The 12954-nt window shown below is 44.0% G+C and overlaps 1 protein-coding gene across 1 annotated transcript in view; it reads right to left on the bottom strand.

The window, feature by feature from the left end:
• The window catches only part of Nmnat2 (nicotinamide nucleotide adenylyltransferase 2), a 164391-nt gene extending 155892 nt beyond the window's left edge, over window positions 1–8499 (bottom strand). Inside the window, exon 1 of the mRNA XM_028775779.1 lies at window positions 8291–8499. Coding sequence (XP_028631612.1) covers window positions 8291–8375 — 85 coding nt within the window. The 5' untranslated portion in view covers window positions 8376–8499. The remainder of the gene's footprint in view (window positions 1–8290) is intronic.
• Between the last annotated feature and the right edge of the window lie 4455 nt (window positions 8500–12954).

Below are 12954 nucleotides of genomic sequence, written 5' to 3'. Positions count from 1 at the left end.
AATTAAAATTCTTTCTTCAGGTATGTCAAGGTGACAAACAAGCCCAACCATCACAGATTAAGGCAGAACTCCCAACTGTTTCTGAAATGGCCTAAACGTACTTCTGCCTGTGTGTGTGCGTGAAGCAGAATTCTGAGCACTGCTGACCATAAAATTAAAACAGCAGTAACTCTCAGAAACATGAAGATGTTCTGGACCTCATAGTATCAAATATTCTGTCAGGATTTGACGCCTTGTTTTTTTTTTTGGTTTGTTTGTTTGTTTCCTTTTTTTGTTATTGTTGTCTGGGGTTTGGTTTTATTTATTCATTTTTTTTTTTAAGAAAGCTTCTCATGAAGTCCAGATTGGCTTTAAATTCATTTTGTAGCTGAGGGTGCCCTTGAACTTCTAGTCGTATCCCATATGATTCCTGAGTGCATCACCGAACTAGGTTTATTTGGCACTGGAGATCAAACCCAAAGCCTCCTGAATGGTCTGCAGACACTCTACCATGTGAAAGACAGCCCCAGCCTTAAGCCTTAATTCTTTATGTAAAAACAAACACATCCATCTCATTAACATGCAAATTTGCTTTAATCTATATAATAATAAATATAATTTACTTATAATAAAATTCATAAGTGTTATATTTATCTATTTATACTTAAATATATTTATAATTTATTATATTTGTATATATTTATAATAAATATAATTTGTCATAATAAAATAACAAAAGTACATGTATATCAAAGAGTTGTTTTAGAATAATTTTCTCTGATTTATTATCAGTAAATGTTTGGTGTGTGTGTGTGTGTGTGTGTGTGTGTGTGTGTGTGTGTGTGTAAAATCAATAGGGGGTTGGATAAAAATTGCCTTTAGGTAGAAAATGTCTGCAAATAGAAAACTCTCCAGGAGCCCCGTTCTTTGGCTTAGGACAACTTCTCCATGGGAGACTTGCTTCTTCCAGTCAGTTCCTGCCCGAATGGAGGCAGCCACTCAATTCAACAAGAGAAAGTCCATCAAGCTACCTGATTGTACTAACCCAGTTTTCCTGTATCATGAGCACAGACAGCTCCTGCCCAAGAAGCAACCACGAGAGCCCCAAGTAGAGCCCTTAGTAGGCCTTCAGCTTAGCCTGTGTTTGGTGGGACTCCCTGCTACTGCTTGATGGTGTTACTACAACCACTATCTTGGGGATGGGCATGTTTTTGAGAATTTTGTGACCTATATATCAGCTGCTCCCATTTCACAGGCTTCACTTTAAAAAAATCAATTTAAGATCTTGGTTATCTTCCAATTTCATATTAAAAAAAAAACCAACCCTTTTGATGTTTTTAATTTCCTTAATGCTGATGAACTTCAGCATTGTTTGTGTGTGAAGCACTTTGAAGAATGTATCTGGAGCCTCCTGGGAGCTTGCCACAGAGCAAGCAGATATACCAGGCTACAGAGAGACTTTGAACTTATCTATTTTCTTCCCCTGTTTTAGTACTTGGTAAGAATATGAATTTCCTAAAGTTTTGAAGTAAAATCCACTCATATTCACTTTGCCCACCAGCTAAAACCTGCTTCTCGTCTGGTGTTTTCTATTATCTGCCCTGGACGGGCACATACAAACCAGCAAGCATGAACTCCTGTTGACTCACTCAGTGACTTTCAGATACACTCCCTGTCCTTCCCGGATAGCAGCAGCCACGCCAGATGTCCATCTGCTTTCTTGATTCTGTATGGCTGAAATGTGTGCCTAAGAAATCACCACGTTCTCTTCCTTCACAAGACACCTGTGTTCAACATTCAGCTATAAGGGCTAGAGAGAGAGATGGCTCGGGGCTTCAGAGTTCTTGCTTGATGCTCTTCCAGAAAATCTGGCTTTGGTTCCCAGTACCCATGTCAAGCAACTCACAACCATCCGAAACTTGAAGACTAGGGTAAACTGTGTCTTCTTCTGGTCTCTGAGGCATGCACATACATATAAATAAAAATAATAAACTCTTAAAATCCAATTAAGTATTAATTTAAAAGATATGTCTATTTTCTTTACTTAAAAACAATAGTGTCCCTTCCCTGTCATTGGGATAAAGTCTGAATTCTTCAACACGAGTCACAGGCTTTCACACCTGACCAGACCTCACCAACTCTAGCATGTATCCTCCCTGTACCCTTTTTCTTGAGGCATCTTGAACTTTTCTTGATTCATTGTCTCAGCCCATGAGCATGTTCAGCCCCTCCATCTGGCACAGACTTTATACTGTCCTTTACTTCCTATTGATTCAGCAACTGTGGTGAACATCTACTCTGTGCTGGGTATTAGGAAATAGTCAGTGACGATATTACACACCGTTTCTCTCCTTATAGAAATCCAATTATAGCGTGGAGCTTGAGATGAAATGAGAGCTATGTCACAGAGACAGCATCAGGTGGTAAGAAAGCAAATGTCAGGGAAGCCAGACTTAGTTAGGAGTCAGCGGGGTACTCATGAGAAAATACTGTTGAAATGAGAATCTAAATAAGGGTATCAGTTAGAGAGTGGGAAGGGAAGAGAATGCGGGGACGGGAGAAGGTGGTAGAAACATTCTGAACTCACAGAAAAATTGGAAAAACAAGGCCCTTTTTTGATATGAGCAGAAGATACCTCTATTGGTATATTTTGTTGTTGGCCTGCGTCATCTAAGAGCTAGTTGTAAGATTCTCCTCGTCCTTGTTGTCAGCTAAACATCAATGGGTCCCTCCTTCAGCAGTATTAGTGGTTCTCAGTATCATTCTTGCAATCACAAGCATGGGTATGAAAGGGTATTGTGGATTCAAGTCTGAACATCTGAAAACTGGTTCCTTCCGGATTTTCACACATATCCTTGTTCAAATGACACACTTGAACTTATGCTTTGCCATTTGTAATGAACTATAGAAATGATCCCTGAAAGGAGAGTCTTCTGCTTTGCCATTTGTAAAGCGGGCTATCCTCTGTTCTAGTTCAGCCAGACATAGTAGGACATAGCTGTTAATCCCAGCACTCGAAATGTTAAGGTAGAAGGATGGTAAATTCAAGACTAGCCTAGGCTATACCTCAGTTGTAACAGCCTACGCTACGTAGTGAGAACTTGACTCAAACTCTCCCACTTCTGCCCTGTCCCTTATCCCAAATACATTTTGTTGCATAGGGTAGCAAGCAAATCCATAGTATGGATTACTATGTTGTGTTTGGTGACCATTTAATAATGTAAGTATTTCAAGCACATTAAATGCTCCCCCACCCCCAGGATAAGGTCTTGTGTAGCTTAGCTGACCTGGAACTCTCTATGTCGACAAGGCTAGCTTCTAAAATGCTCTCTTACTTTCTGGTAGTTATCGTTGGCCCTCAAGTTCATTTCAGCTGTGATAGCAGAGGCTACATTCCATCTGCACCCATAGAGAGCAGAATCAGACTCTGCTCATTTCAAATGATCTGATTACTCAAAGAAAAAACACGCTGAAATAGAAACACTGGAAAATCTATTTTACAGTCATCTAAAGCAGGATATTCTTTCTGCTTTGATTAAACCATCTCGTTCTTCTTTTATGCCCAAACTAATCGATTAGCCTTTCTTCTTTTCTACTCAGACTTGCTGCTTGACTACTCAATGGTAGACTTACCAACAAATATATCATTATAAATATCTATTAGTATTCATTTTTTAAAGATTTATTTATTTATTATATATGAATACACTGTAGCTGTCTTCAGACACATCAGAAGATCTCATTACAGATGGTTGTGAGCCACCATGTGGTTGCTGGGATTTGAACTCAGGACCTCTGGAAGTGCAGTCAGTGCTCTTAACCACTGAGCTATCTCTCCAGCCCTAGTATTCATTTTTAAATAGAGATTACACATCAGTTTGCTGGAAATGGTATTTCAGTATAATTTCCTTTAAAGTTATGAAAACTAAGAATTTACATAAAGATCCTTGAAGCTTCACATTCTTTAGTTCTAAGTGTTGATTTTGTACATCTTCTTATGTAGTGAGGTCGACCCATGAACAGTGACATCATTAGTTCATGGTTTTACTTTGCTAAAAACCTTTTATTCGCCGGGGAGTGGTGGTGCACGCCTTTAATCCCAGCACTTGGGAGGCAGAGGCAGGTGGATTTCTGAGTTTGAGGACAGCCTGGTCTACAGAGTGAGTTCCAGGACAGCCAGGGCTGCACAGAGAAACCCTGTCTCGAAGGAAAAAAAAATCTTTTAATTCATCCATGAGAACATTTTAGCTGTGAATGAGAAGCTGTCAATTATCTTAGTCACCAATATTATGTTTTCCTATGTTTCAGTACAAATTGGATAAATAAATTCAACTCCCCTTTTAGAGTAAAAGAAAGATTCATTCTAAAATATTTTACAAATATCCAAAATTGTGCTAGGTATAATTTATACAAATGAAGAATGAGGCTTGGGGAATGGCTTAATCAGAAGCACTTTCTTTGCAAGGACCTAAGAACCCACATTTAAAAAAAAAAAAGAAAGAAAGAAAAGAAAAACCAAAAATGAACAAACAAACAAAAAAGCAACCAAAAGACCAAGATTGGTGACACATGCTTGTGATGTCAGCATTGAGGAGATAGAGACAAGCAGACCCCTGGGGATCTGAGAGGCCTTGTCTTAAAAGAGATGGGTGGCTCCTAAGGATGACACCCAAAGTTGTCAAATGGCTTTCGTGCACACCTGTTCACACGCGTGACCTTGTGCACATACATGCTCCTGAACACACAGGAACAATACACAAATGCATTTCAAAAAACCCCAGTGAGTTCTTTAGTTCTAAGTTTGTCTGCTTGTTTATATTTTGTCTCCCCCCTCCCTTTGGTAAGCAACTCGATTTTAAAAATACAGGTGCTCTATTAAAGCAATTTAAGGGTTTTTCATTTTTGTTTTTAGTTTTAGAGTTTTTTGTTGGTGGTGGGCTTTTTTGTTATTTTGTTTGTTTGTTTTTTGTTTTGTTTTTGTGATACAGTCTCATGTAGCTAGCCTTACATAGCAGGTGCTGTCTTGAATTCCTGATCCTCCTTTTTCTGCTTCTCAAACTCTGGGTTACAAGCATGCACCACCAACTTCCACATACCTGAAGAAAGTTGATAATATAATTATGTTAAGTACTTATGTATTCTTGGGGAGAAAAACCTTAAAGCCATAATTAAAAAGAAATAGTCTGTGGATAGCTTGTCCAACGCTATCCACACAGCAGTATCTGTAAGAGGGACCTGCGATGTGAGGTTCAAGTCAACTCAGGACTGGGTGTCCGTGTGTAATCCCAGCATTCAGGAGGCAGAAGAAGGCGTGTGAGAAGTTCAAGTCGCCCATGCTGACACCAGCCTAGGGCACTTGAGACCCTGTCTCAAAACCAAGTCACTTTATTACCTGCTCAGTTTCTAAAAACCAGTTCCCCACTCACTAACTGGTGATGAGATCTGTCTTGTTAGATTGTTAATATGACAAGTTCAAAACATATGTGAAAAGCTTTTAACTAGAAATTGCCATACAAAAGTAATTTATAAAGCCAAACATGGTAGCTCGTGCCTGTTTCACATGACTGTGAGACCAGCTTGGGCTAAGAGTGAGAACCATTATTAAGACATAAAATGAAATAAAATCAATTCACAAGGAAGAGGCAGGTAGGCCTCTGAGAGTTCAGGACTGGCCAGAACCACATTGTACTAGGCCATCCAGGGCAATAAAACGGAGACAGGGTCTCCAAAAACAATGAAATAGAAAAACAAAAAAAGAAATACTATAGGGCTGCTAAAGGGGCCCTGAAAGCAAAGATGCTTGCCACCAAAGCTGGCAACCTGAGATCAGTACCCGGTACACACACAGTAGAAGGGCAGTAATTCTTACAAGTTGTCCTCTAACCTCTGTATGAAAGCTGTAGCACATGCATGAACACACACACATGCACACACACACACACACACAAATAATAACGAAATAAATGTCATAAAAATCATTTTCAAAATGTAGCTGAAGCTCAAAGATACCAATAAGAGATCCCACAATAAATGGTTTAATATCTATTTTGCCTTCTGCTTCTTGCTTGCTTTTCACATGTTTATGTACTTTAGAAATGCCTCCATTAGGTGATAAACTCCTTCAACCCAGAGTGAACGCACATCACAGCCTTTTTCTTGTGTTTCTTTATGTTACACTTAATGGACACTTAAAAGGGCTTTCTTGACAGCTATTCTCGATTGGCCCTCAGAGCCAATGAGAAGTGACTAATGGCCACTGTCAAATGTCTCCTTTCACTTAATCTAAATGTAAAATCTTCTGCTACAACCTGGGCCTGCTTTCACATTTTATCCCCAAAGCTCCTGGAGAACTGGCTGGTCAGCATTCCCAGTAACCACTTTTATTGCTGCTACCAAACTCTCCAGCTGCAGTAAGAGGCCCTTGCTCTCAATCAAAATCTGACCCACTTCTGATCTTACAGCAAGTGGGATTTTCCACATCCTTAGCCCCCGAAAGAAAGGAGGAGCACCCACTGGTCTACTAAAAATTACTAAAGCCAAAGAGGTCCCAAGGAAGCTCGATCCTGCCTGGCCAAGGGAGAGGGAAACAATATCAGCATAAGACTGCCTATGGGGAAATGAGCGAGGAGGACGAAGAGCAGAAGAGTAGACACTGGACTCACAAGAAGGTAAAAAGTGGTGGCTGCCCGGGTTGCTGCTACTTCAGAAGACTGAGGAAGTGGCCTCTCCTGCTGCTGGAACAAAGCATCCTGTTTAACAGGCAAGTTGGCGTCGTTTCTGAATAAACACTTTTAAAGGCTTACGGGATAAAGTGGTAGGGATGGCTGCTTCCTAGGCGTCTCTTCCCATTCCGTAAGGTGGCTACTGAACCTGCCCTGTGTTCAGGGTACTTTTATTACGTTGTCCTGAGTTTTTAAATCGTCAGGCCCATTGCAGATTCATCTTTTAGGTCTAGAGGAGAGTATTTTTAGTTTGAGCATTGAAGTGGTCTTCACGGATATGCTGTGCCTTTCATTAAACAGCCTAGGAAAGCCCTGGCAGTCCTCCAGACCTGGGCAAACACGTGTGCCCGCAGCCAGTAGCAGCGCGCTGCGTTTCAGCACCGCCGCCTGTGGAGAGCGCCTCACCGCAGGGCCGGGTCAGAGACTCTCACCCTGTCCTTCTCCCATCCCCAGAGCCCTGCCTCCCTTACTCATTTCCTTGAGTCCCAGCAAAAGAAGTCACCCCCAACTTCTAACTTCTCAATTTCTGCTTTTAAAGTGACCCCGCGTCCCTCTCTCAAGGGTCTAAACGCGCACACACCCTGCGCCTTTGGGTCCTACAGCAGCAGCTTCTGAGCCTCGTGGCTTCTGCACCGGCGGCGAGAAATTTCCAACCTGCGTGGACAATCACCTCTTCTCCTGCCTCTCTGTTGGACCTCATGCACGCACCCAGACGCGGGGGCTTTCCCCCTCTCGCTGTAAGTCCCAAACCTCAAAAACAAACTCGTGAAGACGCGTCCCTACCCCATACACGAGCTCTCACGCACATCCAAACATCCATCCTCACACTCACACCGCAAGGATGCCGAGTGCCATCGCCGCCTTGGCCAACTTGGGCCCGGATCCTGATCACCGGCTCGTGGACCACCTCCCGGAGCAGCCGCCCCGCCCCCTCCCCTTTCCAAGACTCCGGGAGCCAAACCTCGGCAGGGCAGCGGTACCCCTCCCTCGCCATCAGCTAGCATCCACCGCTCTGAGCCACCAGGCTACAATCCCCAAACATTGTCCGTTGCGCCTCCCGGAACTGTCAACCAAGCCCAGTAATAGTCTCCTTGAAGCCCCAGTCCCTGCCACTGGTGTGTCGTGTGCGAGTGTTTGTGTCTCCGAGGCACATTTAACTCCTTCGAGCTTTCTGACCATCCTAAACAAACACACGTTATCTCCAGCCCCTCTCCTCCCTTCTTCGCATCCCAACCTCTGCCCCTATCCCCACCCTTGCGCGCCAAGTACTCAAACCACCGCACTCTAGGGCTCTAACCTGGAGCCCCCACCCCGCCCCAGAGGACACTCACCCCCAGCCCCGCACCTCCCCCATCCTGGCCCTCGGCGAGGCGATCTGGCCCCAGGCTAGGGAAGCCTGGAAAAAAAAAACGCAGTTTGCGTCGGCTGGTGTTAGCGGGGATAGCTAGGGCTGACCTGGCACCAGCCGGATCAGCGGGCGCACCCCTCCGGAGGGGCGCACCCCTTCCTGCTCAATCGCCCAGGAAAACCCTGATATTGGCGAGAGTAGAGCAGCGGAAGCAGCCTCCGGGGTGGGCGGGAGGACTCACCGAACATCTGAATGTGCCCTTTAGTGATGGGATTGAAGCTGCCGCAGGCCAGCAGAATAACGTGGGTCTTTGTGGTCTCGGTCATGATGGGAATAGGTCCCTCGCACTGATCCAGGGGTTGCCTCTTTTTGTGTCTCGTTATGTCTGCAGACGGAGAAAGGAAGGCGAGGCTCCGGCAGTGGATGCTGTGGACTCCAAGGAGCCGCTCTAGACGCAAACCGCGTCACTCCCCGCCTCCCTTTAACGCTTGCCACTCCGGCTAGATCCGAAGCGCTTTTGTATTGCTCTCTCCTTGGCTCTGCTCAGTCCTACTTCCTCTCTAGCTTCGTTTGCGTCACTGATCCTGGTGTCCGACCCTATCATTTCTACCCTCCCCATCCCACCTCACTGCATCTTAGTTTACAAGGCAAGAAGTGGTACCCAAACCCAGAACCTTGCATGCTTATAGCTTGTTACTGGCTATGTCCTCTCTCTGTCAAATTTCGTTTTCCTGCCTCACTTTTTCGCTCCCTGTCTATATTCTCTAACATATCTGACTTCGAAAATGTTTGATTTTATGAATTTTCTTTCTCATGGCCTTTAATATTTTAAGTGATAAATGGCAGTTTTTATTTTCAGTAGTGTTCATTTCGGATGTTTTGTTTTCCTCCCTTATTTAGGGATTCTAAACTATTGACTGGAATCTAAATCTTGACCTGTGGTTACTAAGAAAGCCCTTCTGTTAGTCTTGGTCCTCTGTGTGGGTTGAATTATAGGTTTGAGTGGATATGAATGGGAAATGAGTAAGGCTAGGTATGAGGAAATTCCTACATCAGCTAAGTTGAGACAGTCGCCACTCTCTGCTTATTTCTGGATGCTCGCTATTGGATGGTGTTATGGACCCCGAATGATAACTGAATTAACTCACTGTTTGACAGAGCAGATTGGACAAAGAGTCTGAGAAAGCCTCTCTGGCTTAAATGGCATATAAGGCAGGCCCATTTAGACAAGGAGTTGTTAGTGCAGAGATGTGGGGACAGGGTAGGGGTTCCTGTGCTTTAGAATATGAAAGGAGGCTCATATACAGAAGTCCCAGACAGGTGGGCAAACAGTAGTAGAGAAGTATGCCCCAGTCATCATCACAGGGGCTCGGATAATGGGCCAGAAGTTTTTATGAGTCGCTAACTTACAGTGGAATAACAAAAGGAGGCCATTGAAGTCTTTAACCAGAGAGAGAGTGTAATTGACATTTTTATGAGATCTCTGACTGTTGGGAGGAAGAGTCAAGGGGAAGATGAGACTGTGAGAGGAAGCTGGCAGCCTCAGACAGGTGGTCCTGTCCTGGGACAGCAGGGAGGAGATGAGGCAGCGGCAGGATAGATAACGTAGATTTTTTAGCTTTTAGTCTTTACAGATGGATGGGATATAGAGACGTCCAGGAAAACGCCTTAAAATCTGAGTTTAGTAAATGAACGGGCTAAGACTCAGAAAAATGAATAGGGGAAAGAAAGGTTAAAGATGGGTCAGCTGTTCTGTTTGGACACATTACAGAACCAGCAATTAGCTTAGTGATTCAGAAGCACAAGTACTGCTTTCTTGGACTTTGAGTCACTAACAGTTCCTTGCAAGAGTCAGCTCTCTCCTGCTTGTGGGTTCCAGGGGTTGAACCCAGGCCTTCGGCCTTGGGAGCCAGTGCCTTTGCCTCTTCAGCCACCACAGTGGCCCCACTCGTTATTTCTTATCTAAGAGTTTGTGGCAGGTATGCAGTACCTATTTCTTCATTTCTGCTGAGTAGTAAATCAGCTCCTACTATGGAAAAGTTTTCTAGCTTATTACTTTGTATGTGTGCAAGTGTGTACACACACACACACACACACATTAAAGCACTACCACAGAGCTCAGAGGACAACCTTCAGCTGTCATTTCTCTCCTCTCTAAGTGTGGGTCCCTAGGATAGAACTCAGGTCATCAGCCTCGGTGACTTCTGCTTTACCTTATAAGCCAAAGCACTGACCCCAAAGTTTCTGGTTTCAATATAAGAGTCTTAAGAACCAGTATAATGCATACAGAAGTTTGTGTCTTCTCTAACACAAGATGCAAAGGAGTGAGGTAGAAAGAACAAGAGATGTCAGAAGCTGGGCAATTAACATAATTATAATTAAGCAATAAATATTTATTGAATGCCTGCCATCTATCAAGCACTGACTTAGGGGTTGTGAACAAGATGAGGCTGTTGCTTTCATTCAGTTCACACTCTAGGCGAAAACAACAGACCATTAAAAAAAATGAATAGGCTGGGTGGTGGTGGCGGCGACGCCTTTAATCCCAGCACTTGGGAAGCAGAGGCAGGCGGATTTCTGAGTTCGAGGCCAGCCTGGTCTACAGAGTGAGTTCCAGGACAACCAGGGCTACACAGAGAAACCCAGTCTCGAAAAACCAAAAAAAAAAAAAAAAAAAAAAAAAAAAAATTAATAAACGGATCTTATAGAAACGTAAAGCAAGGAAAGAAACGGGGGTGGGGTGGGGGTGTGGTCAGGGGCAGGCAGGCTCTGTGCTGAGACAGTGTCTGAGCAGGAACTTCAGTCACAGAAAGGGTCACGGTGCATGAACCTTTGGGGATGGGCACACAAGACAGAATGGGAAGTAGAAAGGGTCTGAGGAGCAAGACCCTTTAGCGGTGTTCAACGTACAACCGCAGCGTGGCTGAAAAAGAAAGAATACGGAAAGAGTTGAGGAATGGTCTGCAAAGTAGGACAGGGTGCACAGAGCCTCTCACAGGCTCTCGGCGGGGCTCCCGACTGTTTCGGCCAGAGAGATGGGAAGCCCTAGCAGTGATTTTGAAGGGAAAAGTGACATGAACTGGCTCACATTTGCAGAGATCGGTTTGGCAGGAGACATACATTTTGGAGTTGCCAGTATAGATTATTTTTAAAGTCATGGGATCGAATGAGGTCACCTAGGCAGAAGTAGACACAGAGAACAGACAGGAGGCCCTCAGAATCAGCCCAGAGCACAACAAATTAATAACGGTGACTATGGTCATTATGCATCCAGAAACCTGGGACTGTGCACTGTTTAATTTACTTCACATTTTATAAGTCTCTAGGTGCACCCCATTTTAGGGAGCTGCATATACAGGCACAGAGAAACAAATGGTCTGAGTTCAGACAGCTGCTATATTCCAAGCTAGTGTAGATTCAAGCTTGCCTTGAACTGCTGTGGATCTGAGGATGGATGATCTTGATCTCCTGATACTCCTGCCTCCTGTTCCCCAGGGCTAGGATTACAGGCGTGAGCTGCTATGTCCAGCTACCAGCTTCATTTCATTATATGATACTATAACGATGGTGGTGGTGGTGGTGGTGGTGGCGGCGGCGGCAACAGTGGTGGTGGTAGTGGTGTGTGGTTAAAATTGTTCCCTCCTTCTGCCTTCCTGTGGGTTCAAGGATCAAATTCAAGTTCCCAGGCTTGTATGACAAGCACCTTTCCCAGCTGAGCCCATTTATTGGTCCTTGACACACAAAGATGTGCTGGCCATTGGTGATATAGGTAAAACGCTGAGCGGATACTGACTGTCAGTTAAGGAGACTGGTTAGCAGCGTCTGGAGCGAAGTTGGTGGTGGCTTGTTTTTTCTTTTCTTTTTTTTTTTTTTGTTCTGTTTTGTTTTCGAGACAGGGTCTCAGGGTGTAGCCCTGGCTATACTGAATTCCACTCTCACTGAACTCACTCTGTAAGCCAGGCTGGATTTGAACTCACAGAGATCTGTCTGCCTCTGCCTGCAGAGTGCTGGGATTAAAGGTATATGTCACTATGACCCCTACTTAAATTTAAAAAAAAAACTCTTTATTTACTTTCACTGTATGAATGTTTTGCCTTGCATGTATGTTTGTTCATCATATGTGTACGTGGTCCCTGTGGAGATCACAAGAGGGTATCATATGCCCTGGAATAAGTGTTACACTCTTCTGTGAGCCACTGTGTGGATGCTGGGAATTGAACCTGGGTCCCCTGAAGAGCATCCAATGCTTTAAGCTGCTGAGCCAACTCTCTAGGCCCTCAGAAAGCAAGTTTGTAATACAATTCAATAAACACATTTTCAGTCTTGTAGGCTATGTCTTAAATAACAGCTTAGATTCTAAACGTAGAGTGTGAACATAATAGTGTCTCCTTTCAATTTAAAGTTCTTTTTTACAAATAATTAACAGTTTACATTTATTATTCATTTATTTACATTTATTTATTTATTGAGGAGGTGCAAGGCGTGCGTGTAAAAACCCAAGGACGGCTCATGGGGATGAGTTCCCTCCATCTACCATGTGGGTTCTGGGGGAGGAACACAGCTCATCGGGCTTCTGTGAAACGCCCTTGTCATCTTACTGACTTTGTAGTAGTCTCTTTCACTCTTCATATTCTTGCACATGTTCATATATGCCTAATACGGTTCCTGAGATAGAATGTGAAGACCTGCAGGCTGGGGATAAGGATCTAACTCAGTTGGTAGGGTTCCCATCTGGGTGCATGAATGCTGGGTTTGCTACCGAGTACGACATAAACTGGATGTGATATACATACAGGGTGCAGAGCTTAGGCCAGCTCCGGAATGCACGAAACTCTGCCTAGAAAACAAGGAAAGGGAAAACAGAGGGTAAGATGTGGCTGGCTGGCTCAGCCACTTGCTAATTAT

The sequence above is a fragment of the Grammomys surdaster genome, unplaced genomic scaffold (genome assembly GCF_004785775.1).
Source record: "Grammomys surdaster isolate TR1022 unplaced genomic scaffold, NIH_TR_1.0 259, whole genome shotgun sequence".
NCBI classification, from domain to species: Eukaryota; Metazoa; Chordata; class Mammalia; order Rodentia; family Muridae; genus Grammomys; species Grammomys surdaster.
The sequence above is the reverse complement of the archived record's forward strand: the minus strand, read 5'-3'. Positions and strand labels throughout refer to the sequence as shown.